Source organism: Notolabrus celidotus, chromosome 18, assembly GCF_009762535.1.
Source record: "Notolabrus celidotus isolate fNotCel1 chromosome 18, fNotCel1.pri, whole genome shotgun sequence".
In the NCBI taxonomy this organism is placed as follows: Eukaryota; Metazoa; Chordata; class Actinopteri; order Labriformes; family Labridae; genus Notolabrus; species Notolabrus celidotus.
The window spans coordinates 9,471,346-9,496,241 of record NC_048289.1 but is presented as its reverse complement, the minus strand read 5'-3'; the positions used below and the strand labels follow the sequence as shown (position 1 = coordinate 9,496,241).

At 40.4% G+C, this 24,896-nt stretch overlaps 3 protein-coding genes across 6 annotated transcripts; all 3 read left to right on the top strand.

The window, feature by feature from the left end:
- Positions 1-576: 576 nt before the first annotated feature.
- LOC117830283 (mitochondrial import receptor subunit TOM22 homolog) lies at positions 577-3,072 on the top strand. 2 transcript variants are annotated; one of them, XM_034708335.1, is made up of 5 exons: positions 577-699; positions 804-917; positions 1,321-1,439; positions 1,625-1,742; positions 1,916-3,072. In XM_034708335.1, exons 2-5 carry the CDS (start codon positions 828-830, stop codon positions 1,988-1,990), a joined length of 402 nt encoding a protein of 133 aa, XP_034564226.1. In that variant the 5' UTR covers positions 577-699; positions 804-827; the 3' UTR covers positions 1,991-3,072. The 2 variants fall into 2 exon arrangements, with proteins under 2 accessions (XP_034564226.1, XP_034564225.1); XM_034708334.1 differs by having other exon boundaries at positions 604-917.
- A 2,976-nt stretch (positions 3,073-6,048) lies between these two features.
- On the top strand, positions 6,049-10,491 carry LOC117829556 (meiotic recombination protein DMC1/LIM15 homolog). Its single transcript, XM_034707106.1, has 13 exons — positions 6,049-6,436; positions 6,786-6,830; positions 6,911-7,057; positions 7,185-7,267; positions 7,386-7,438; positions 7,541-7,582; positions 7,742-7,814; positions 7,995-8,086; positions 8,180-8,253; positions 8,466-8,580; positions 8,699-8,759; positions 8,881-8,997; positions 10,192-10,491. The coding sequence occupies exons 1-13, from the start codon at positions 6,380-6,382 to the stop codon at positions 10,259-10,261; spliced, it is 1,029 nt and encodes a 342-aa protein (XP_034562997.1). The 5' UTR covers positions 6,049-6,379; the 3' UTR covers positions 10,262-10,491.
- Positions 10,492-11,688: 1,197 nt separating this feature from the next.
- LOC117830598 (eukaryotic peptide chain release factor GTP-binding subunit ERF3A-like) lies at positions 11,689-24,717 on the top strand. Of its 3 annotated transcripts, XM_034708804.1 has the most exons (15): positions 11,697-11,812; positions 12,847-13,257; positions 13,518-13,562; positions 16,566-16,835; positions 16,931-16,964; positions 17,262-17,339; positions 17,479-17,659; positions 17,981-18,135; positions 18,277-18,417; positions 20,277-20,370; positions 21,904-21,984; positions 22,165-22,338; positions 23,439-23,528; positions 23,673-23,841; positions 24,022-24,717. In XM_034708804.1, the coding sequence occupies exons 2-15, from the start codon at positions 13,062-13,064 to the stop codon at positions 24,072-24,074; spliced, it is 1,761 nt and encodes a 586-aa protein (XP_034564695.1). In that variant the 5' UTR covers positions 11,697-11,812; positions 12,847-13,061; the 3' UTR covers positions 24,075-24,717. The 3 variants fall into 3 exon arrangements, with proteins under 3 accessions (XP_034564697.1, XP_034564695.1, XP_034564696.1); XM_034708806.1 differs by lacking the exon at positions 12,847-13,257 and having other exon boundaries at positions 11,689-11,812; XM_034708805.1 differs by lacking the exon at positions 11,697-11,812 and having other exon boundaries at positions 12,824-13,257.
- The last annotated feature ends 179 nt before the right edge of the window (positions 24,718-24,896 follow it).

Below are 24,896 nucleotides of genomic sequence, written 5' to 3'. Positions count from 1 at the left end.
TGTTGTCTGTTTTTAACTGATCATCATTCTTTTAGGGTTACATCTTTTATTTGCTAATCATGCATTTTAATGTTTCTTTTATATGCTCGTCGTCATTGTAAATGAGGGCTTGCTCTCAATGATTTTCAAGTTTAAATAGAAATAATAAAAAAGTTATAATAACTTCAGATTATATTATGGATAATATAAGTGAGTCTAATAATGTTAAGTGCAGAATACATACAAAATATATACAGTACATCTAGCCCATAGGCCTAACAATACAGAACAGAGGTGCAACCGCCTTTGCAATGTCATTGTGTTTTATTACTGTTTGGCACAGCTTTACACACTATGCAATATAGACGGTTCAGACCAAACAATTTGTTAAACACTTATTTCATTTTGCTTTTTTCAAAGTTTTTTTCAAATAATACATTACTATCTTGAATATAATGAATAATCAAAGGTCACATTTATGACAAATTGAACCCTTAATACAAATTTGGGAGACCAAATTCTAGGCAGAACATCCAAATACTTCACATTCACTAAATGATTGTACTGCTGACACCACATGCTGTTGTTAAACAGCCGCCCCAGCAGAGTGCGCTGTTTCCTTGTTGGCAGGCTTCAGAATGACCCCTGACCTGTAATCCGTCACTTCCCAGACCAGCCTCACGTTTTCCCACTGTGACCTCAGACTGTCGTTGAACCAATGTACGCCTCCTAGCATTACCTTTACTGAAGCCGGAGGAGAATCATCTTGAACCCCTTAAACATATTTTTGATTTCTTTTTGCCACCGACCTTTCGTCCTCACAGCACGGAGACCGGAGCTCAGGAGACATGGCCGCAATCGAGGAGCTGTCCCCAGCTGCGGGCCCGGTGGCCACCCGGCCCCCCGAGGACGAGATTGACGACGATGAAGATGAAGACGTATGTTGCTACATGTTTTCAGGAAACTTTGATTTGATGAAAAATAATATTTAACACATTTGCACCGCTTTGCTTCCACGTGCCAGCTTTATGGCTAATCCTGGTTAGCGAACATGGCTACCTCAAGGCTAAGTCCTGCCTGCAGTGCCTGCTGTCTGGGACAAACTGTCTGTTCTTAGCATACAACCTCGTTGAAGCGCTCGAACACATGTTTTGCACATCTATTAAATTGCTTTTTATGTTATTAATTGTAATGCCTTTGTACAGATGTGTCAAAACTAACCTGCACATATTTGAGTATTGACAAAGTATTATCCAAGCTGCTAAATCCTTGTCTGCTTGTTTCTGTTTATGATATTATAAACTTCTTGATCACTCACTCGTTGTGTTTTGTCTCCTTCAGCTGGATGAGACCTTGATGGAGAGGTTGTGGGGCCTCACAGAAATGTTTCCTGACACAGTCCGCACAGCTGCTGAGATGTCTGCACAATGCTCCGTGTCAATGGCAAAGAAATTTTACAGGTGAATTCCTGAATTTTGTCTGACAGTAATAATACATTGTTATATAGTGTGTCATTGTATCACAATAGAACAAGATGGTTTGATCCCAGAGCTAGACTATCAACTTTAAAATGGTTACACATTGTAAATCATGGGAAGGTTCTCTATCTTGCTCAGAAACTAATCAGGTTATTTGCTTGTTTCAGTTTTTCCCGCGCCGCTCTCTGGGTGGGTACTACCTCCTTCATGATCTTAGTGCTGCCTGTCGTGTTTGAAACAGAAAGACTACAGCTGGAGCAGCAGCAGCTACAACAACAGAGACAGGTGAGTGTCCATCTGAGAGAGTAGTCACATAAGATGCATTATGGTAAACGATGATATTTACAGTGGTAGTTAGGATGAAAGCAGTATGAACAGAAAGACATGCTGAACATAACAAGAACACCCATGAATAACTTACATACACTGCCATCCATGACCAACTCTTTCCTCTCCAGATCCTATTGGGACCCAACACTGGAATGTCTGGTGGGATGCCAGGCATGATGCCTCCTGCGCCTGGCAAGATGTGAGAGACAGTGGAGAGCCAGCATGAACCTGAGATCCACTGCTAGCGATACAGCATGGCTGGCCACAAGGAGAGACAGAGGGACCTTGGAGAAGAGCAATGAACTGCAGTTAATGTGAAAGAAGAAACAGCTGTTTGTCAATGACACAAAAGTTTGTCCTTTGCGTCGCATTGGATTAGCTATTGGGATTGGAGAAGGAGGAGGGTGTGATGCATTTCTGACACTTCTCCCTCACTGTCTCTCTTTACTCAAACATCATGCAAAGACTTTTTCCCAGGAGCAATGCTTCTATTTTTTCTTTTCTTTTTTTAAATATATACCTATAATTACATAGATAATGTGTTCATTAGGGGATAGCAGGTACAGGTGGATAAACTGAATGATAAACAAGATTGGAGGTTACAAATTTTTCTGTGTTGGTGTTGGCAGTCTAAAAAACATTGTTGCACATTTTTTGGAAGTATGTTGGTTTTGTCTATCATATGTTTACTAGTTCACCTTTTATACAGAGAATTATATGAAAAGAATACCTGAAAGATGGGCCTGATGCATTGTGGAGGAGACTGAAGATGATATAAAGTGATAAAGTTGGAATGGCTGGTTGAAGTCCCACCACCCAAAAGACAGCCTTGGTGGTGCATCATGTGTTTATGTCTTTAAAACGGTCACAGGTCCTCATTATAATGTAGATACACACTTGCAATGCCTCTAGCTTCATAGATCAGTTACTAGTTCTAATGTACTTCACTACTTTTAAACAATTGACTGTATGATGAAACAACATAAAGTCTCATGCTGTTCTATCATTGAAAGGTTCTTGTTCTCCTTTCTCTGTTAGCATCGGAAATGCAATATAACTTGATCATTTAAAAGAGAGCACGTCATAGGTTTTCTGGAAAAATATGGCTATGGTGGATGATATAGTTCTGATGCTAAGATACTTGTCGGGTCTTAAAGGAATTTTACTGTGTCATACTTGTGATAATATACAATCCATCGCCTCTGTTATGTAAGCAAAGCCACATCTCTGTTTTGTGTCCAACATGACTGCTGCAATTAAAACACCATGTCAAATGTAAAGCTAAGAGTTTACTCTTCTGTGTTTGTGATCTTCTTCAAATTCACCATAGTGAAAGACAAAAAAAAAATCAAAATAATGCTAACAAAAAGGAACAAGCAACAACACTTTGACTTGTCATAGCAACGTTATGCTAAGGATTATGATTTCCTTGGTGAATGAACCAGTACATATACATTTATTACTGCCAAAATGCATGTTTGAGCTTGCACCTGCTGTACTTGCACGTCTGCAGCGATCAAAGTGAAGTTTTTATTATTTTCGACACAACTTTGCTAAACACGTCTTTGCAGGACACCTCAATTTAATATAAACCACAACCATAGCACTCACATTCATATAATACTGCTGTTTAAAAAGTCCAGAAAATTATGAATCTATAGCAAACACTTTCTCAAGCCAATGACCAATGTTGCATTTACTGCTCTTTTCTTAACTCGTCCTGAGGGTTAAGGGGGTAAAATGGCCCTCAAGTCATTGAAATAATTGATGATTACTTTGAGTGTAAGGAACTTTCTTTCAGTGTTGATGTTAGCGCACTCTATGATGTATCTTGTTTACAGCTTCTCATATAAGGTGTGTCTTCTGATAAAAAATCGCATCCTGGTTTCTAATAACAATCAAAGTATCACTCAACATGAATGCTGTGAAAAAGCAAAAAAAAGGGGGTTTCTTTGACCTTGCTGTGAACCAACTCACCTGACAACACCCCCCTCACAGTAGTTGCAGGCTGTAAAAATTACAATTCAGAAATTGTAAATCTTTTCGCTAATAGTCTTGTTTGCTTTTGTAGGTCATAAAGAGACAGGGGCGTCGCCAAGAATTCTGGGCCCCCTGAAAAGATATCTCAGTAGGGCCCATTACCACAGCCATCCCTACAAAATATAACATTGCTGCTATAATACTGGTTTATTTGCATTAAACAAAAATATAATATCAATATTTATTTTTTTTACAATGTCTCCAAATGTAACTGAACAATATTGACCTTTAGACTGTCCATGTCTTTGAGCAAGATTATTTGAAGCCAAGTGACTTGTTGAATAACAACAAGGGGGCATTAATTGGTATAATCTAACCTCACAAAGTCAAATAAAACTCTACAAACCTACAGTTTACTGTCAGTCAGATTCAGCCACACTTCATGCTATGAAAATATGACAATGACAAGCGGTTTTAATGCGTAGACAACTGTTTAAATCACACTATTAGCCCATTGTATATGCGTATAATCGCGCATCCACATTAAAGAGCTGTCCACTCAGCTCCCCAGGAGCTGCCTCCTGCTGACAGACTGCTCCGGTCCAAACAGAAACAGAAACTCCGCTTTTCTCCAGAAAGGAATTCTGAAGGTTTGTTTATGTATTCAGACAATTTTAGTTATCTTATTGCAGTTATAACAAAACAAAAGAAAAGCGTAGTAGAAAACTTTCAGGCCCATTAAGCCCCCCCCTCCCCACTTGGGCTCTAGGTAGTCAGTCCCACTTTTCCCCCCACTATGACGCCCCTGTAAAGAGGCATTACAGTTCATTTCAGTCTGTTTCATAACCAGTGAAAAACTCCTTAAAGTGGCTTTAAATTTGCTATAATAAATTATTCATGGTGTTCTGTTTTCATAAAGTGTGATACTGCCGCTCGCTCAAAGCTATCAGTCTCAGCATGTGATGGGTAAAGCCTATGTCAACACGTGTCAGGGGCGTCAAACTAATTTCAGTTCAGGGAGCCCAAGTTGATCTGAAGTGGGCCGGACCAGTAAAATCATAACATAATAACCTATAAATTAAGAGAACTTTTTCCACAAATTTTTCCCTTTGTTTTAGTGCAAAAAAGTACATTCTGTAAATGTTCACATTTAATTAACTATCTTTCGACAAAAACAGCTGTTGTATTTTTGGCCACGATGAGTCTCATAGTGGGCCGAATATATTTTACTCTTTACGCCCTGAAACCTGCTGCGAACACACCAAACACACAGGTTACCCATTCACCTAACACAGAGTGTAATGTTTACTGCAAAAGAACAGAGATTATAATAATGAAGAAGGTAAAGTTGATTATTTTGAACCCCTCAGCTCCAGCATGAACAGTTTGCCCGCTGGACAGTGTTGTATGCAGGGGTGTAGTGCTAGTGTTCGAGTTAGTGGATCATTTTATAGTGCTCTAACAAGTCTTTATGAATCTCAACCATAGACTGTAAATAAAAATGGACAGCGTTGCTCCGCCTCTTCCCGTTGTATGGTTCTGAAGCCAAAAAATCCTGCACCTGGGCGCCGCCATTGTGCAGCCAGAGCCTGTGAAGCCACTGTAACAAGCTCCGCCCTACAGCGTAACGTCACAAGATGCTGTGTGTCCTTTGAAGTTTCACTCCACGGCGGCTGTGAATCAAAGGAAACCCGGAAGTAAAACCCCGTTTTTTAAACTCTAATAACTAATGAAAAAGAAAGTTTTCAGAAAAAAGAGGCCTTGAACACAAAACAGTCAAATAACAACTACATATCACCACAGCATACGGATGTGAGAAACATTCGTACGACGTGTATTTATTTTTTAAAGTTTGACTGCTCCACCATTCAATTGAATGGGGGAGACGGATTTTTTGACCTATACTGCAGCCAGCCACCAGGGGGCAGTCACACTGCTGAAAGCCTCACCACCAGCCACCGGAACCTCCCCCTTGATCTCAACCGGATTATGCAAACAGCAGGTTATCCATTTTCTCACTTTGAGAAAAAAAGGCGCTGTTCAGGTGCGCTCCGTCAGCACTATGATTTAATACGACCTCCAGAGGACAAATTTAAAATAGTAGTTACTTTTATTGAAAAATTGCAGTTTATGTCTTCTCAGTATTTTTTCACTTTGCAAAGTTGTTCCACGGGCCGGATTGGAACCGCTGGTGGGCCGGTTTTGGCCCGCGGGCCGCATGTTTGGTTAATGCTTGATCAATTCCGACTGCACTTGAACGCAGCAAAATCTCAGATTCCCGCCAGTTGCCGCGCGCGAGCTACTTCATCCTTCAACTCTGAAATTGACTCCATGTTTGTAGGAGACTGACTTTAGTCTTCCAGCTTTCAGTCGACGTTTTTTATCAAAAAACTGTATTTTTTAGCACTAATATTTTCACCAGTTGAATTTTTCTGGCTAATTTTCGCCTTCTGAAAGGTCAGAGGTATAGTAAGGTTTACTTTAAAGCTAGCTAATTTACTGAAACAGTGTCTGCTAGCTAACAGACCTTGAATAAGACTTTTGCCTTTCAGTGAAACTCAACCAGTGAAATTTACTTTACCCTCAAAGTTTTTCCCCACAACAAATTAAAAATGAAAGCTTTAGAGGAACAGGTTGTAGAAGAAAATACTGGTTTCCAGGATGATGAGGTAAGATACCAAACCACATTATATTCTTTTGTATTCTCAGTTTTATACTATAGGACCATATAGGACACAAAACACTTAGCCAGAGCCATCTTGATAATGTTCAAATTATGGAGGTGTGATGATAAATAAGCTATTCATATTTTAATCAAAACCATATTTGAGGTAAAAAAAACAAACAAACAAACACCATATGCAATAACTGATGCATAAAATAATCAAAATAAATTGATCGTAATTAATGTGGCAGATATATAATTAAAAAAGTGAAATATATATATCTTTGTTGCTCTCAAGTTAGTTATTAATCCATGACCTCATCTAGATTTATTTTACTCTACAAACCCAACAGGAGTCCTTCTTTCAAGACATCGACCTCCTGCAGAAACACGGGATAGTAAGTAAACTGCAAGGCTGACACATGTCCTGAGTTTTCCATCAGATCAATGTGAGCATCTTTCTCCTCTGTAATCACAGAATGTGGCAGACATCAAAAAGATGAAGTCTGTAGGTATCTGCACTGTGAAGGGGATCCAGATGACTACTCGCAAGTCTCTGTGCAACATCAAGGGCCTGTCTGAGGCCAAAGTGGAAAAAATCAAGGAGGCTGCTGGGAAAATGCTGGTAAAATGACATCTTGACATTCTTCAACCTGTAGTATGTCATTTATTTATGGTTGTAAGCCTGAGTCCCTTGTGAAGAAATACTATCAGCCTGTGTCATGTATTAGACATTTTTCTCTACATTATAGAATGTTGGATTCCAGACTGCCTTTGAGTATAGTGCGAAGAGGAAGCAGGTGTTCCACATCACCACTGGGAGCCAAGAGTTTGAGTTAAGATCTATACCATGTACTAGATCAATGAAATAGTAGTATCTAGGTGAGGAATCTGTTAGATATTCCTCATTCACAGCACATTATGTTACAACATGTATGTGAATTGTTTTGCAGTAAACTTTTGGGTGGAGGTATAGAAAGTATGGCCATCACAGAGGCCTTTGGAGGTGAGATGTCTTCCTTTAGTCAAATTTAATGTGATTAAAACTTTTAAACATCACTCAGTTTTCTCCTCACCTAAAAGCTCCCAACATCATTTCATCCTACAGAGTTCCGCACGGGGAAAACACAGCTGTCACACACGCTCTGTGGTGAGTAGGGATGTCAATTTTAAGTGTTTTCTGTGATCGATCTTTGGAAATGTTAACATCCCTAGTGGTGAGTGAGGAACCTTTTAAACATGGCTGCTCTGATATGATTGATGATGTAATACAATTAAAAATAACACTGATTGTATGTTGTTTGAGCAGTGACTGCTCAGCTGCCAGGAGAGGATGGATACTCTGGAGGGAAAATCGTCTTCATTGACACAGAGAACACTTTGTATCCTCACAGTGATTGGACTGCACTACAATCTACACATTACCCGTACAGATGTAGATTTTTGAATCAGGGTTATGAAAGATATTTCTTCATGGATATACTGAGACTATATTTTTGTGTCAGTGTATTTTCTTGTTATTATGTTGCACATCATCCTTGACTCACACACACTTGTTGCAGTCGTCCAGACAGACTGAGAGACATGGCTGACAGGTTCAACGTGGACCACGATGCTGTGCTGGACAACGTGCTTTACGCTCGGGCTTACACTAGTATGAACGTTTGGTTCATCAGGATCAGAAAAATGACTCAGTGGAGGTTGTAATATTTTGTTGTAATGAAGTTCTGATGTGCTTGTCCTTTAGGTGAACATCAGATGGAGCTGTTGGACTTTGTAGCAGCTAAATTCCATGAGGAAGGAGGTGTATTTAAGCTGCTGGTGAATGAAATAATCAGCTTATAAAACATTTTTCATCACTTATATTTGATCTGTTTTTTCTTCCACCTCTTTTTAACTCTTGAATGAGAAGATTCTTTACTTTTATTTCATGGGCGTGGAAAGAGTCTTAAAACAGGAAGTAAGAGTGGGGGTCAATTGGTGGTTTTCTCATCCTGTCAGTTTCCCTCTTGCTTGTTCCTTCCTGTTTCTAGATCATCGACTCCATCATGGCTCTGTTCAGAGTGGACTTCTCTGGTCGAGGCGAGCTGGCTGAGCGTCAGCAGAAACTGGCTCAGATGCTCTCCAGACTGCAGAAGATCTCAGAAGGTCTGAACCTGGATGTATTAACTTAAAAGCCACACACATCATCCATTTATCCTTCCTGGCATAAACACATATGTACGATAATGATTGCAGGATTTCTGTGTATGTTCTATATTCTTAGAGTACAATGTAGCTGTGTTTGTCACCAACCAAATGACAGCAGATCCTGGTGCAGGAATGACGTAAGAGATATAAAACTCTGTTATCATGGGTGAAATATATTGGTACCAGATATCCTTTATTTTATAGTTATGAAGACAAGCTTAAACAAGATCTTTCTATTATTTCTGCCTCCTTTTTAAGGTTTCAAGCTGATCCTAAGAAGCCAATTGGTGGGCACATCCTGGCCCACGCCTCCACCACTCGAATCAGCTTGAGGAAGGGTCGTGGAGAGATGAGAATAGCCAAGATATTTGACAGGTACTTGTCAGTTTCTCTTTCTGAAGATAATGCTGATGTTTTTTTGGACTGTATTCATCTAAAAAATATGAATTATCATAACAATCACTGAATGAGATCCAACCAGTAAGATTCATTCACGCTTTAAAAGTTCAGCTGCAAATGACGGTTACAGTTTTGCTTCCTGTTACCACATTGGAACATCAAATAAGCAACAATGAAAATAAATGTGTCATAATGTTTCAGTTCCCAAATACATGAAGTGTTAGCATAACTCAAAGTATCTCATATAGGGATGGGTACCTTTCACATTTGAAAAGATACGGTACCGATACCCGGTACCTGGGAATCGGTTACGGTACTCAATGGTACCAATTTTCAGTACTTTTGTGTTTTTATGTAGTAATAAATTTTAATTTTAAAAAAAATCTCAAATTTGTTTAATTTAACATATTTATTCAATTTAACATGAAATGAACAGAAATAGGATTATATAGGTGATCGTGCTCGTGGCGTCTAATTGCTCTTTCAGGAGTTTATCAAGTAACACATATTAATGTCTGCGGACGGGGAACAGTCAGTTCTCCGTCTCTTTATAATAACAGAACACACAACTTACTTGTTGGGCATTCACGTACACAGGAACCGTTATAAACGGGGTTAGGTAGTTGGAGCGAGGGGGTCAGTCTAAACCATAGACTGTAGAAAATAAACTTAATCCTCATGAAGTTCTGACTCGCGGTGAGTGCGCGCACCCGTCAGCTGCATGCTCCGTTTGGCGCGCTCCCGCGCAGATGCAGAGAGCAGAGAGCAGAGAGCAGAGAGCAGAGAGCAGAGAGCAGAGAGCAGAGACGTCCACCCGGTCAGTCTCTGACTTTATTACAGGGCGAAAGTATGGAAAATCACCTACTCTTCCACTCCCTCACAGTCACAAGGATGCGTTCAGGTACCGAAACATGGTACCGTTTGATTTTACGTGAGTCGGTACTCGGTAGTACCGACGGAATTCGGTCGGTACCTATAAAAGTACCGAATTCGGTACCCATCCCTAATCTCATATGACCAAGAAGGGAGGCTGCAAATGTGGAAGTACATTTGTCGATTTCATTGTAAAGCACTTTAACTACACCCATACTGAGACTTCAAGGTGACATTAGAAACACAAGGACTTCACACTTGTTCCCCCTGTTATCTCTGTTTTCTGTCATCCTGTAGTCCCGACATGCCTGAGAATGAAGCCACGTTTGCCATCACTGCTGGAGGAGTTACTGATGCCAAAGAGTAAAGGATAAAGGATGAAAGATGCTTTCACAGTTCATGGTTCCTGACTATTTCAAGTAATTTAAGGATTTTAAACTTAACTTATTTATTGATTTATTTAATAACTTAATACAACCTCTTAAAGTGAAAGAGTATTGTATATTTTTGATGTATTTATTGTTTATTTGGCAGCATTTTGTGTTTTTTTTGCCAATGTTTCAGAAAAGAACAAAATAAAAACAGCCATGAAAGATAGTTTGTGTTCTCTTCCTTGTGGTTCTTGCTTGAAGTTGTGAGATTTTTCATAGTACCCACAGATCAAGAGAAATATGTGTGAATGGTTTAGTACTTTTTTCAGAATCAGACACAAAAATGTGGAGCAAACTATGAAATACGCAGTAGGCAAATACCATGAAAAAGAGGTCCATTTCAAAATTCAAATTCAGCTTTTGTGATACTGAAATTGAAAAGTAGACCATCTGATTTTCTTCTTTTATAACATAAGGAAGATTTGCAGGACGGATTGTCACCAAAAATACACCCCTGGATCCTCTAATGAGAGACACTTTTATATTTTATTGTAGACTCTCAGAAAAAGTGACATGATGATCGTGATGAACAAACTGATGATTCTTTATTCCCATATATGGAGGGATATTAAACTAACAATCATCTCAGGGCTTAAGTAATAATCAAAGGCTGTAGTGAACTAAAAGTACAAAATAACCTAAAATTAAATCTCTGGGTAAGAATGTACTTGAAGTCTTCATTAATCTTTAATTTATCTATTTCTATTTCCATGCCACAACTTTAGTAAACAACAGTTGACTCCCACTCCCCCAAAAAACACGTTTTTAGGATTGGACTGTCTATGGTTTACGACGCTGAAGTGAGCGTATTATTCGTAGCTTCCGATTCGTCTGTTAAGGGGCAGGAAGCAGTAAAGTAACCCTTCCTTGCATTTTCACACATAGAATCGAGGTTTCACTATTCCAACACTGTGCTTTAAGAATATTATAGACTCTGTTAGATAATCTAGTCCTGATCTGAAAAGCCCAGTGTCATGACCTGGCTCAACAGGTCACAACACAAGAGGGAGATAAACACCATGTGGTATGTTCAAATAAAACTTTATTAAACCAGATTAAATCAAATTAGGATGCCAATTTAAATATTTACAGAGTGAGGTGTGGAAATCAGTGAAATAAATGGTGAGTGATGTGCATGAGTGTGTGTGTGTGTGTGTGTGTGTGTGTGTGTGTGTGTGTGTGTGTGTGTGTGTGTTTGTGTGTGTGTGTGTGTAGCTGTTGTAAGACACAAACGTAACAGATGGTAAATGTAGTTTAACATAACAAAAGAAGAGAGTACCTGTGAGGTGAGACAAGAGTGTGTTGGTTGAACTTCTGCACACTGGGCTCAGGTGTGCTGAGTTACTCTGATAAGTGTACTGCAGAGGAGGAGCACATGTAAGACACACCTCCGAGATTAATTCAGGAAAAAGCTACATGACACTACAGGGGCATCACATCAAGGTGTTGTGGTTCTGGATCAGGACCTAGTCCAGTGTGGTGAACAGGTGAGAGAAGCAGTGAAATCACCCTTTCTTGAATTGCACGCTTATAATCATTTTTTCATAAATCTGAAACTGTGTTTTAAAGTGTCTAGAGTAGGGGTGTCAAACATGCGGCCCGTGGGCAAAACAGTCCCGCCAGAGGTTCCAATCCGGCCCGCGGAACGACTTTTCAAAGTGAAAAAAATACTGAGAAGACATTAACTACAATTTTTCATTAAAAGTAACTACTATTTCAGATTTGTCCTCTGGGGGTCGCATAAAATCATAGTGCTGACGGAGCTCCAGGACTTTTTTTCTCAAAGTGAGAAAATAGATAACTTGTTGTTTACACTTGTTTAACCTGCTGTTTGCATAATCCGGTTGAGATTCATAAAGACTTTTTAGAGCACTATAAGATGATCCACTAACTACTAACACTAGCACTACACCCCTGCATACAACACTGTCCAGTGGGCAAACTGTTCATCCTGGAGCTGAGGGGTCCAAAATAATCAACTTTACTTTCTTCATTATCATAATCTCTGTTCTTTTGCAGCAAACATTACACTCAGTGTCAGGTGAATGAGTAACCTGTGTGTTTGGTGTGTTCGCAGCAGGTTTCAGGGCTTAAAGAGTAAAATATTCAGCCAACTATGAGACTCCTCATGACAAAAAATACAACAGCTGTTTTTGTAGAAAGATAGTTCATTAATTGAACATTTTCAGAATGTACTTGTACTTTTTTGCACTAAAAGAAAAGGGAAACATGTAGAGTTGTCTTTATTTATAGGTTATTATGTTGTGATTTGACTGGCCGGCCCACTTCAGATCAACTTGGGCTGTATGTGGCCCCTGAACTGAAATGAGTTTGACACCCCTGGTCTTGAGTCTCTCTAGGATAATCTAGTGCAGGTCTTACAAGTCCAGGTATGGTGGTTTTGGATCAGGGACCTTGTGTCCATAACTTCCCTTTAACAGCCGAATCGGAAGTGATGAATGAGACTCTAACTTCATCCTGGTCTGTGGTGTGGATCTGTTGGCTCGGTGCTGGCCTCTAGCGGTCTGAGCACGACGTACAGCGGCTGTACGACACTTCTCGTCGGCTACGGGATCCATATGCTTGTGAAAGCGAGGTTTAACAAAGCAATGGGAACTTCGTCAAACGTGCTGCTAAGAGCCTAAAACACACCAGCAACTAAACGCTTTAGTGGAACCGTATATAGTATCCAGCCCCCCCGGTTGTGGACTGCGTGTCAACTGAGAAAAAGGAGCGATGGACCCGACAGACACAGCCCCGGATTCGTGGGAGCTAGAGGAGGATGCCGAGGCCCCGGCTGCCGCGGCGGGGCTCCAGAGCGCCTTCGCCGCCCTTAACGTCAACGCCAAGCCGTTTGTCCCCAACGTGAACGCCCCGGTGTTTGTCCCGAGCTTCCTCGCAGGCGGCGCCGTGGAGATCCCTGCTTCAGACGGTATGTGACGGCCAGGCAGCCGGACAGAACTTAGCTTCACTTAGCATGCTAATCCAGCTAAGTTAGCCTTCCTGGGTTCAGCCGAAACCACAGTCATCTGGTTTTCACTAACTCATCAACAAGTAGTGTGATCACGTGTTGTCAAAGTGTAATACCTGATTACTAACACAGTGAATGTCAATGTATCGCAACACGTGACCTTCCTTGTGTAATAAATATGTATGAAAGTTTGACATGCTTGTTGTTTTCTCTCCTCTAAGGTGCCCCTGATGCAGCAGCCAGCATGGAGGTGGCAGAAACAGCCGGTATGCATCCGCTCTGTAGTCCAGGCACCGCATGGAACAGCTCTTACATGACTAGTCTTAGTGTCGTGAGGTGTTTTTTTATCACTGTACAGGGAACAAAATGTACACATTTAACTCTTTAACTTCAGAAAGCGTTGATTGTCTGTTTTGAGCCTTGTGGGTTCACTTACTGAGCCATATTTGGATTGCTGGCATCGGTAAACCCATGTGCACGGGCCTACGTAAAATATGATGCAACTACACTCGTCCATGCCTGAAATAGACATCACTGTGGCACACACTGATGATGTATGTCAGGGCCTCAGCGTGCTTTGTGTCACAGATATTTGAAGTATTTGGTCAGTTTTTATCAGTGGTGGACAGTAACAAAGTACATTTACTTGAGTACTGTACTTAAGTACATTTTTTGAGTATCTGTACTTTACTTGAGTATTATTTTTTGGGGGAACTTATTACTTTTACTCTACTACATTTCTATCAGTGCTCTAGTTACTCACTACTTTTGCTTTGAAGTCAGCTCATGAATTTCCTTCTCTTTTCTGAAATCTGATCCCTAAGACAGTACAATGTGATTGTGTAGTTCTGTTTGTTTCAGTGGTTTAGTCATACCTGTATATCGTGCGTCTCCACGGTTGAACGTGGAGCAAACACAGAGCAAATTTCACTCCGATCAGGCAGTTCATTTAGAGGTGGTAATGATGGCTATAATTCTCCACCTGAGCACCCATGGTCATATCATCAGCCCATGTTAGAGGTTTTTGAAATGGAGGATGATACGTATCTTATCGGGCTACATAAGATTTGTTAAATTCCAGATGAACGTTTCAAACCAAGTTGTCTGTGCTTGGAGTAACTTAGTTTTAATTCCATGGTATAGTTTTTAGAGATTTAAAGTAATGGTTTCTAAATAAACATGATATAACAGAGTGTACTTCTATGTATTCTTGACTGCACTGATGTATTTTGAAAATACAAAGTTTTGATATATTTAAAAAAAAAAATTTGAATACTGAAGTATTTTAAAAGCAAGTACTCCAGGACTTTAACTCAAGTAATAATCTGACAGAGCAACTTTAACTTGTATTGGAGTAATATTTGACATGGAGGATTTATACTTTGGCTTTAGTATTGAAGCTGTGTACTTTGTCCACCACTGACCAAATGAGACCCATTGACATAAAGACCTCTTTTACAAGGGCAACCTGGCCAAGAGGTCAGCAGCACACGTCAAAATAAATAGCACAACTCAACAGCATGGAGCATATATACAGACAGAATGTAGAAACAATCGATAATTTAAAAGTGCAACTAATTTGCAAATAAAGTGCAATTTGTGATAAAAAAAAAACAGCATTTAAAAACACAGGCACTGTTCTGGGGTCTGTCTTTCATTTAAGATGGAGCCAAAGGTGTCAAGTGAGATACCATTTGACAATTTCAAGTCCTTCTGGAGCGTATTCCAAGCAGTAGGAGCATCAAAACTAAACGCTCTCTTACTGAACTCTGTCCAAACTCGGAGAACACACATTTGTAAAGTGTCGCAGGAGCGCAAGGCATAATGGCTTCACACGTGTAGTCTGATTGGGATGAAGTTAGCCTTGACTAAAGTTCATCGTAACTAGTAGTGTTTTTTCTTCTTTTAGATTGGGTGTAACAGAGTGAGTAACAGTTGAACAGAATACTCAGATGTAGTTCATAGAGGAGAGATAAACAGGGGCTGTAAGAGGGGGAAACTTTCTTAAACCACAGAGATGCGTGTTCTCCTACTTATCTCTTTAAACCGTCATGAAGGAATGTTTGCAGCATGATGTGACTGTTGACAAAGTCTAAGCACATATGTCTGTTTCCCTCTCCAGCAGCAGGATCTCACTGTTCAAGTTTTAAGGGACCACTGTTGAAAAGAATCTAAGCATTGTACATGTCTACCGAGCTGCATAATTCATAGTTACAGAAGTGGGAAGCTTAGTTTTGTGTTGCCATGGGTAGGCACTTCTTCCGCAGGGTACACCAGGTTTCAGTGTAATCTTGTGAGAGGTTTTTGTTTGAATTGTACTTGCTGTCTTTGCAGAACACTGCATTGATTGTGTTTCTAACAAGGGAAAAGGACTAATTAATGATAATTAATGATGAACTGCAGACCGCGCACAGATTATGTGTGAGGGTTGATGAATTTTAAGAGCAAGTTTTCCCCAAGGTCTTATACAACACTTTACACATGTAGATGTAAGAAACTACTCTAACGGTCATTTAATAACCTGGAAATATAAATGTAGAAATATAAACATCGTCAGTTGTTCTGACTCTGATAGCAGGGACACAAATGCTTCAGAAATCACCTGAAATGCAGGAGGAAGTTTCACAAGTATTCCAGTTTTCACACACATTTATTACTGTAATGACAGCTATAATTTAACAGCAGGAAATAATAATTTACTTCAGGTAAAGCATCAGAAAACTTTACTGTATCAAAAAAACAAAGACAGTTTTGTACTAAAGCACAATACTTTGGGGCTAGTACAGAACTTAATCTCAGTCTGTGTTTATCAGAATGCCATCAGTCTGGTGATATCTTACAGGGGAGAATCCAAACAGTAAGACCACTAAATGTACAGTATGCATTATTTTACCGTCAGTTGGAATAGCAATGTTTGTGTAGGCCTCCAGCTGTAAGATAATGTGTATTTGTTTACCACAGTTGAACAGGATTGGTACAAGTTATCTGCACAAACAGGTGTTAGTGTTGAATCACCCATAGAAAAAAGTTTTATGATCCCACAAATAAAAGTTGACCGTTGGGTTGAAAACTGAAGTCTGATTGGTCAGCTGGTGTGACAGCAAAATGATTTACTTTTCCTCTGAACATTTTTTAGATGTTCAAAATGAATAAAGTTTAATTTGAACCATACAAAGTGTACATAATGATAAAGTATACAAGTTGGTGAAGGAAAAAATAAAGTTCTGTTCCCTGGAGTCAACATATAATCATCTCGTGTGTTTTTGCAGCTCCTGTAGAGAATGGAGGCACAGAGGCAGACATGACCACAGAGGAGGAGACGTGGGAGCAGAAGGAGGAGCCAGGGGGAGGCGGCGGAGGTGGAGGGGAGGGGAATCTGGAGTCGGAAGGAGCTGGCCAGGAGGGAGGTGCTGCGAGGAAAGACGATGAGGAGATGATGGAGGAGGAAGAGGAAGAGATGCCCATGCCTAAAGTGGCTCCGGCACAACCAGACGCCCCCAAGAAAGAACATGTGAACGTGGTCTTCATCGGTCACGTTGGTACGTTTTATTTATGTTTGTGTGTGTGTGCAGTTTTATAAGAGGAAGATTTAAGTGTGTTATTCACTTCTGAATGTTTATCTATGTCTTCATAGATGCTGGAAAATCAACCATTGGAGGACAGATCATGTGAGTCATCAACTTTTGATCCTCTGTGCTTCAAAGCTGCCCTTTAAATTCACATTCAGCAGGGCACCATGGAATACTTTTGATTCCCTTGACTGAGCTGTTTTAGTCGACTTTAGTTTAACTTCTTTTCAAACCCATAAACAAATCCACACATTTAATCTGTGTCAAATGTTGTCAGTGCAACAGGTTTCCTTTTGCACAATTGAGCTTCACTTTGAGGTTTTTCCTCCCATAACACCACAGATAAAATAGATATAAAGTCCCTTATTTGGTCTTTCTTTGTTTTTGCTTATCTAGGTACCTAACTGGAATGGTGGACAAGAGAACCCTGGAGAAGTATGAAAGAGAAGCGAAGGAAAAGAACAGGGAGACATGGTGAGATAAGCGTCTTTCTGTCGGCAAGATTCACTCATAATTTATAGAAGGCTTGTTTGTGATCCCTGTGCAGTAGTATTAAGAGCTTTCAACAGGCTTTTGTACAACATAAATGATTAAATAAACATGCTTGCACCAGGTACCTGTCGTGGGCTCTGGACACAAACCAGGAGGAGAGAGACAAAGGAAAGACAGTGGAGGTCGGCAGAGCTTACTTTGAGACCGAGAAGAAACACTTCACTATCCTGGACGCCCCCGGACACAAGAGCTTTGTCCCAAACATGATTGGTGGAGCGTCACAAGCTGACCTGGCAGTGCTGGTGAGACGGACAGGGACACACAACCCTTACTAACAAGCCTTAAACCTCTCTCTCTCACACACACACTCACACTCACACACACACACACACACACACACACACACACACACACACACACACACACACACACACACACATACACACATACACACATACACACACACACACACAGCACAACAACAAGGAAGTTCTTTCTCCTGATGAGGCCTTAAAGTGCAGGAAAGAGTGTTAACGTCTATGGAAACTTGTCAAACAACCTCTCTGTTGTTGTTTATAACTAAAAAGGGCCATTTCTTCTGCCTCCCTCATTTTTTTCATCAGGTGATTTCCGCAAGAAAGGGTGAGTTTGAAACTGGCTTTGAGAAAGGTGGACAGACAAGGGAGCATGCAATGCTGGCTAAAACAGCCGGAGTCAAGCATCTCATCGTCCTGATCAACAAGATGGATGATCCCACTGTTAACTGGAGCCTAGAGAGGTGAACATGGACTCTGTGAAAATAGATATGATGTGTTTGTTGACTCTAATGCTGCGCTTGTAATAAAAGTTAATTACAAAGATAAGACCTGTTACCTGTCGTCATGAAATCCAACCCCGTCTTTGACTGACTCCCTCGCAGGTATGAAGAGTGTAAGGAGAAGCTGGTGCCGTTCCTGAAGAAGGTGGGCTTCAACCCCAAGAAGGACATCTACTTTATGCCTTGCTCCGGACTCACTGGTGCCAACCTCAAGGACCCTGTGCCTGAGTGCCCCTGGTACACGTAAGTTGGCCTTGTGGGTGGGGTTTCTACGATACTAATATGTGAGGAATTCTCAGGGTTGTCAGGTCTACATGGTAAAGTACACATACTCAACTGTCTTGCTTTAAAGGGGTAGACACACTTTTGCTTTTAAATGACAGTGGGTACAAAGAGTACTGAAAGTTACCCTAAAGATCTCCCCCTCAACTCTTCAAAGTATGTCCACATGTAAGTGCCGCTAACAGGCACTGATTGTTTTACAAAATGTCTAAGTAAGGGATCATGTATGGTGAGTGGGTGGTTATGTGAAAAAGAATCCTAACAAAGTGAAAAAAGATCCTGACCTGAAGTGAAGGAGCCTTGTTTGTCCTGAAGCTGGGTGATAAAAGTTTTAGAAAAGGTCTGCATCAGCAGGTATCCTTTAAGGACAGGTCTTCACAGAACGAGTTCTTATTCTCGACATTGGTCCATTCAAAACCACTAGTTTCCATTGATGGAAGTGTAACATAAACGTTGCTGGTGTACCTCTCCCTGATCTAGTTTGTTTCTAATGTAAAGAGTGTGACCTCGGTTCAACACAACACAATAACATAAACAAAGTTAGCCTTCATGGCAGCCGTAAACCAGCAACTATTGCGTTCTGTGCAGAAATATACCGTGATGTTGATTGATTCTGGTGACTTAGAAGAAAGCAAATCTACAAGTTTTTTAAAGTTTAGGGATGATCTTACCTCAGCTCAAGGTTTATATCTGTAGTGATCACTTCTTCTTGCTCAGTTTCAATAAGAATCGAAGAAAGATGAAACACTATTGCAGCCTGTATCCCTGATGCCTACAGAAGCATTCTGGAGCAGTTTCCAAACTTTGTGTACCCATTACTTAAACACTTTGTGAACTTTGACCCTGCCTTAAATGGACTTTGCTTATAAAACTACTTTTAAGTCATCTGAACACTCACAGTGCTTTTACACTACATATCACATTCACCCATTCACACAGGCAACATGTGAACATCAGTGTTATGTAATCCCATCAATTAGCGTTCACACACTGCTGGCGGAGCTGTGATTGGAACAACCAGCCTTCTGACTGAGCGATGACCGACTCTCCCACAGAGCCACAGCCGCCTTGTAAATCACTAACACTATTTAATGCTAACGCTGTTTTGTGGTACGGCTGCCTCACTTTGTTTTCTTTCACTCATATTTTCTTGAAGGATCAGAGAGGTCTGTGAGCGTTCTGTTGACATTATTGGCACAAACACAATTCTGATTCATCGTAGTGCCCTTCTTGGTCTCTGCCTGTTTCTGTTTTTTCTGGCATCTTAAACATGTTGCCACTCAGTGAGGTGTTTCTTTTGGTAATGTTAGAATAATCCTCCAAACAACACCACATCTTTCATTCTTCTGTGTACGTTCAGAAAGGATATGTAACAATGGCTGTGGGAGGAGAATGTTGGCAACATGCAATGATTACCAATCCCATTAGACCTGTCAGTGGTATGGATGTCTTTATGTTGAACACACCTCAAACTTAACTTAAAGCACAGCTCACAAATCTTAAAAGATGGAACACCACTCAGTTATTTTCATTACAGTTGTATGTTTAATACATGAGGTTATATGCTGTTAGTTTCTGTTTTGATTAAAGGGTTTTGTGGCTTCTGTATTTTCCTAAAGACAGTTGCAGTATTTTCCTCTTCTCAGCTATGAGTTTATCTAAGACCTAAAGATCTGTCAGAATGCACATTAAAAAGAAGTCAGTCTTAAAGATCCCCCACAGTGGGCTATGGATAGACACAGGTTGTGTGAAAGTGTGTGTGATGTGAATTTGAATGCCGATGATGATGTGATAAAGTGTTCCCTCTGCTTCTTCTTCAGGGGTTTGCCATTTATTCCCCATCTGGACAGCTTGCCAAACTTCACCAGATCCAGCGACGGACCCGTCAGACTACCTATCGTAGACAAGTACAAGGTGAGAGCAGCTTGAGGCCACTGATTCATCCTTTTTTTCCTACAGTGAGAAAACAGAACTCAGCAGCAGAACGTCTACCCCGCTCCTCAGTTCTCAGCAGATGAGTGGGCGAAATATGTCTTTTGGTTTTCTGTTCACTACGCCAAAACCTGTTTTCCTCCCGCTGCAGTTTGTCATTCTTCCTTCTCTTTGGTGATTTTCCAAACGCACAGCAGCATGCTTACACACACTGCAGCCTCTGAATAATCACTCCTCTTTAAGATAATTCAGCCTCTTGGCGCTCGCCTCAGTTTAGCCGTTGGAAGCAGTTCAACACAGACTGTAAGTGTTGGTGGAATCAACTTATTTTGGAGCTATCTCGGTTGTCCTTACAAGAATCCTCCGTGCTTCCCTTTCTTCACACGCTGTCGTCCCCTTCATCCTCTTGTCTTTAAGTTATTTAAATACTCCTTTCTCCTCGCTGTTGCATAAGAGCTTTGTTTAGTGGTTCTGCGATTAAGTAGTCTCAACTGGTGTTCTCCAGATGTAAGGGGATTATGGGTCATTGAACTGGGTGCTGCATACTAATAACCCAGCTAAGACTTCTGCAGATCCACAGCGCTCTGTGCGCTCAGTAACACTCATAAATAAAAACATAAACATCCTTCTATTTTTACTGTCATACCCTCGATATCATCATGTTGACTATTGTAAGTATTTATTATCATGCCAGTGAAGAGTAATCCTCTTTCTGTTAGTGTATTGATGATCACATAAGAAGACAATGAGTTACTATTGGATAAAAAATAAAGGTAAAATGCATCCAAGCATGCTTTTAGATTTACATCGACCCCAGTAATAAATTTAACACCTCTTAAAACACTGTTTGACATTTATAGTAGTTTAACTGATCACTTTGTTGATGACTGAGGCAGCATCCTTTAGCTAGAAGAAGAGGTTGAATCTCTCTCTCAGCTAGGCAGCCACAAGCATTGCACAGCACTATGGGTCTTTAACACAGGAGTTTATAAAGGCTAAACTGCATTAAGTCGTGGTTTCATGTCTACTCTGCAGTCTCTGCAGATGTATCATTTTTTCTCATCTAAGAGTGATGAGTATTTGCAAAAATATATTCAAAAACTATTCCTCAAAACTACATTTGGGTGCCGGCTAAACCATGAACCCATTGGTCACTGGTTTGTCTCCCAGCCATGATCCTTTGCTGCATATCATCCCCTTCTTTCTGCTCCCCTCATTTCTTGTCACTCCTCAGCTGTTTTATCCAACAAAGTCAAAATCCCCCCAGTGATTCTCCTTCTGGACAACCTCATGGTAAAACACCCTTCTTGGTCACAAGCTGCTTCTATAATAAAATCTTTCAACTAATGAAAACACTTTTGGTAAACGGCGGTTTGGTGGATTGATGAGCATTATATCTTATTGTTTTCCTTGCTCTATTTGTGTTAATTCTTGATCAAACTATTGATCATTTACTATATGAAGGTGATGACTAATATGCTTCAAAGGTGACTGATGGTGTGTTTGTGTATGCAGGACATGGGGACAGTTATTCTCGGGAAGCTGGAGTCTGGATCGATCAGTAAAGCCCAGCAGCTGGTCATGATGCCAAACAGGGTGAGTTCTCCTCTGTACTACTCATATGTCTCATCGAGGACGAATGAATCCTCTCTGAGTGAAAACATCAAAGACTCACTCTTGTGTTAAATGTGTTGTAGGAAAATCTAAACCAAAAAGATTTAAATTAGTTTTTGTTTTTGTATCTTTCATTTAAATATATCTGTATGCATGTTGCAGCACACAGTGGAGGTATTGAGCCTGCTGAGCGATGATGTGGAGACAGACGATGCAAGTCCTGGGGAGAATCTGAAGTTGAGGCTGAAGGGCATCGAGGAGGAAGAGATCCTCCCTGGTTTTATCCTCTGCAGTCCTGACAACCTCTGCCACTCTGGTCGCACCTTTGACGCACAGGTAACAACAAGAGATACACATATAGATAGATCAGGTTTTGAACTGCTGAAGCAGATTTAGCAGACACTCCAACATGAAGTGGACAAAGCATTCTTCTGTTCAGTGGTATTTAAGGGGAAAAAAACATTTCACTTCAAGCAGGATACACTACAAGATAAATGGGCCAATTTTAGGTTGCCCTCTTTTAACAAAAGTCATCAAAGGCCTGATTATCACATGATACTGAAGAACTATCACAGCCAATAGAGAAGCAAATTCACCGAAAAAGGAAGCACAACAAACGCAGCCATGGCCACAATAGTAAAACCAAGTTATGAACTTAGACAGATGTTAGAAATATACAACCTACATGTTGATTTGTGGCAATAACAGACGTATGTACACACTATGTTCTGTAAAGCATACCTTACTTTGGCCTGGATTTAGCTTAATGGTTAAGTTGCGCCCATATAGCAGGTGGCCTGGGTTTGATTCTTTCCCGTGTGTCATTCCACCACTCTCTCCCGGTTTCCTGCTCTGTCCACTGTCCTATCCTCTCTGAATAAAGGTATAAAAGCCCCAAAAATATAAGCTGAAAACATAAAAAACGTACCTCGATGAATGTACCAGCAAGCTAAGCAGGTAGCAACTATTAGCTCCTGTTGTCTACCTCGTCTGTTTACTCTAAAGTCCCGTTTGACCACAAGACAGTTTCAGAGACTTTCTTTTTTTTGGGAGCCGGGAGTCTGGTTGTTGGTGGATATAATTATTGTGCATGTGTCGGGCTATTTTGGTAAACTTAGGGCACACCACACACTACAAAATCAAAACAGTTAAATCTCTTGCATTTTCAAAATCAAGATTTAAAAAACATCTTTGAGTGTATCCCAAGCTTTAGGATTACCATTTTGTTTTGAAAGAAAGAACTCAAGTATTCATGTAGTTCAATCCTTGGTATTTATTTTCATAGTTGAGTGTTACGTGGAAGAATGGTTATGTTGCATTCAGTGGCTCCTTGTATTTTTCTTCATTTACAGTTTAAATTAGGGAAACAAATTATTAAGTGATTTTTAAATACAGTAGTATGATGAGTCATGTCTTTATCTGCTCCTTTCTCTCAGATCGTCATCATTGAGCACAAATCAATCATTTGTCCTGGTTACAATGCAGTCCTTCATATCCACACCTGCATCGAAGAAGTGCAGATCACGGTGAGTTGCTGCTCGTCCTTTTCAAGGTGCTCCTGAAAAAACAGAGGTTTTGTGTTAGAATATATTCTTCTAGCTTTGTTGGATGTTTTCATTGTTTCCTGCCATCACTGGACTGGGGCTTAACTCTTAATAACATTTCTGCAGGCCTTAATCTGTCTGGTTGACAAGAAGACGGGAGACAAAAGCAAAACACGACCACGCTTTGTTAAGCAGGATCAGGTGTGCATTGCCAGGCTCCGAGCAGCAGGAGTCATCTGCTTAGAGACCTTCAAGGACTTCCCACAGATGGGACGATTCACGCTGCGAGATGAAGGTAAGAACACTGTAATGTGTTTGTAGGGATGTGCATGACTTGCTAAAAGACACAGCTACAGCAGATATTTTAAAACTTGTTTATTGGCTTCTGTGCATGTCCTTTATTTTCCAGTGATATAAACAAAAGTCTTGGTCACAGTTTTCCTCCTTAATCTTATCTTTACGCTTCTTTTATCAGGTAAAACCATCGCCATTGGCAAAGTGCTGAAGCTGGTGCCAGAAAAGGACTAAATGCAACTGTGGCAGCATGCATGGAGTTCTTCCAGTCGTTACCAGAGGAGAAACGCTGCTAGAGCCGACCCCAACAGCTACTCTCTCTTTACACACAACTATGCTGAGGAGAAGATCAACAAAGACGAGAATAAAATTGCATCAAATGAAGGAATCAAGACTGAATCAGTTTTTATGATGAACAACATGTAATGAGAGACCAAGTCCAGTGTGTCAGCTTTCTCATATTGAGAGCTCAGCTATGCCACTAATGTAGCTACATGTCCCCCTTCTGTACTCCCATGGCTAACTGCACTGTCGGCTGGCCACGCCATTTGTTTTTTGAATGGAGATGGATGCAGTGTTGAGAGATTGGGGGGAGAGAGAAAGACAAATATCATGCTAAAGACCAGTGTAAGCCTGTAATACTGATTTGCAATGTTCATCTCCCTTTTTAAGAGTGGGATTAAGAATCCAGTGAACATTTTATTTGGTTTTAAGGATTGCTGTACCAAAATTTTTTAGTTTGGTCTCTCGCCACAAGAGCTGGTAGAATTGGATTGAGCTCACAAACTTCTCTGATAAACCATGGTAAACACACACAAACAGACACACAGCTGTTACGTAATATAAATGAAAATAAATGATCAAGCTGCAACAGAAAGGTGTGTTTGTTTCTCTTTCATGAATAAAAGCATTGATGATTCTATATCAGCAGTAATACTACTTGATATTACTGTAGACATAGCAACGGGTTACAAATACAGAATTTTTTATGGTTTTGTTTTTAGTGTTTGGACTTATTAACTGAAGTCCTGTTTAAAGAAAACTTGTTTGTTTTAA

Excerpts from the sequence above, each read along its gene's own strand:
- LOC117829556 (XM_034707106.1), top strand. The coding sequence starts at position 6,380 with ATGAAAGCTTTAGAGGAACAGGTTGTAGAAGAAAATACTGGTTTCCAG. Across the intron at positions 8,087-8,179 it reads TTACGCTCGGGCTTACACTA|GTGAACATCAGATGGAGCTG; the intron begins GTATGAACGTTT and ends CTTGTCCTTTAG. Across the intron at positions 8,998-10,191 it reads ATAGCCAAGATATTTGACAG|TCCCGACATGCCTGAGAATG; the intron begins GTACTTGTCAGT and ends GTCATCCTGTAG.
- LOC117830598 (XM_034708804.1), top strand. The coding sequence starts at position 13,062 with ATGGACCCGACAGACACAGCCCCGGATTCGTGGGAGCTAGAGGAGGAT. Across the intron at positions 17,340-17,478 it reads GAAAAGAACAGGGAGACATG|GTACCTGTCGTGGGCTCTGG; the intron begins GTGAGATAAGCG and ends TGCTTGCACCAG. Across the intron at positions 21,985-22,164 it reads TGGTCATGATGCCAAACAGG|CACACAGTGGAGGTATTGAG; the intron begins GTGAGTTCTCCT and ends TGCATGTTGCAG.
- LOC117830283 (XM_034708335.1), top strand. The coding sequence starts at position 828 with ATGGCCGCAATCGAGGAGCTGTCCCCAGCTGCGGGCCCGGTGGCCACC. Across the intron at positions 1,440-1,624 it reads ATGGCAAAGAAATTTTACAG|TTTTTCCCGCGCCGCTCTCT; the intron begins GTGAATTCCTGA and ends TGCTTGTTTCAG. Across the intron at positions 1,743-1,915 it reads AGCTACAACAACAGAGACAG|ATCCTATTGGGACCCAACAC; the intron begins GTGAGTGTCCAT and ends TTTCCTCTCCAG.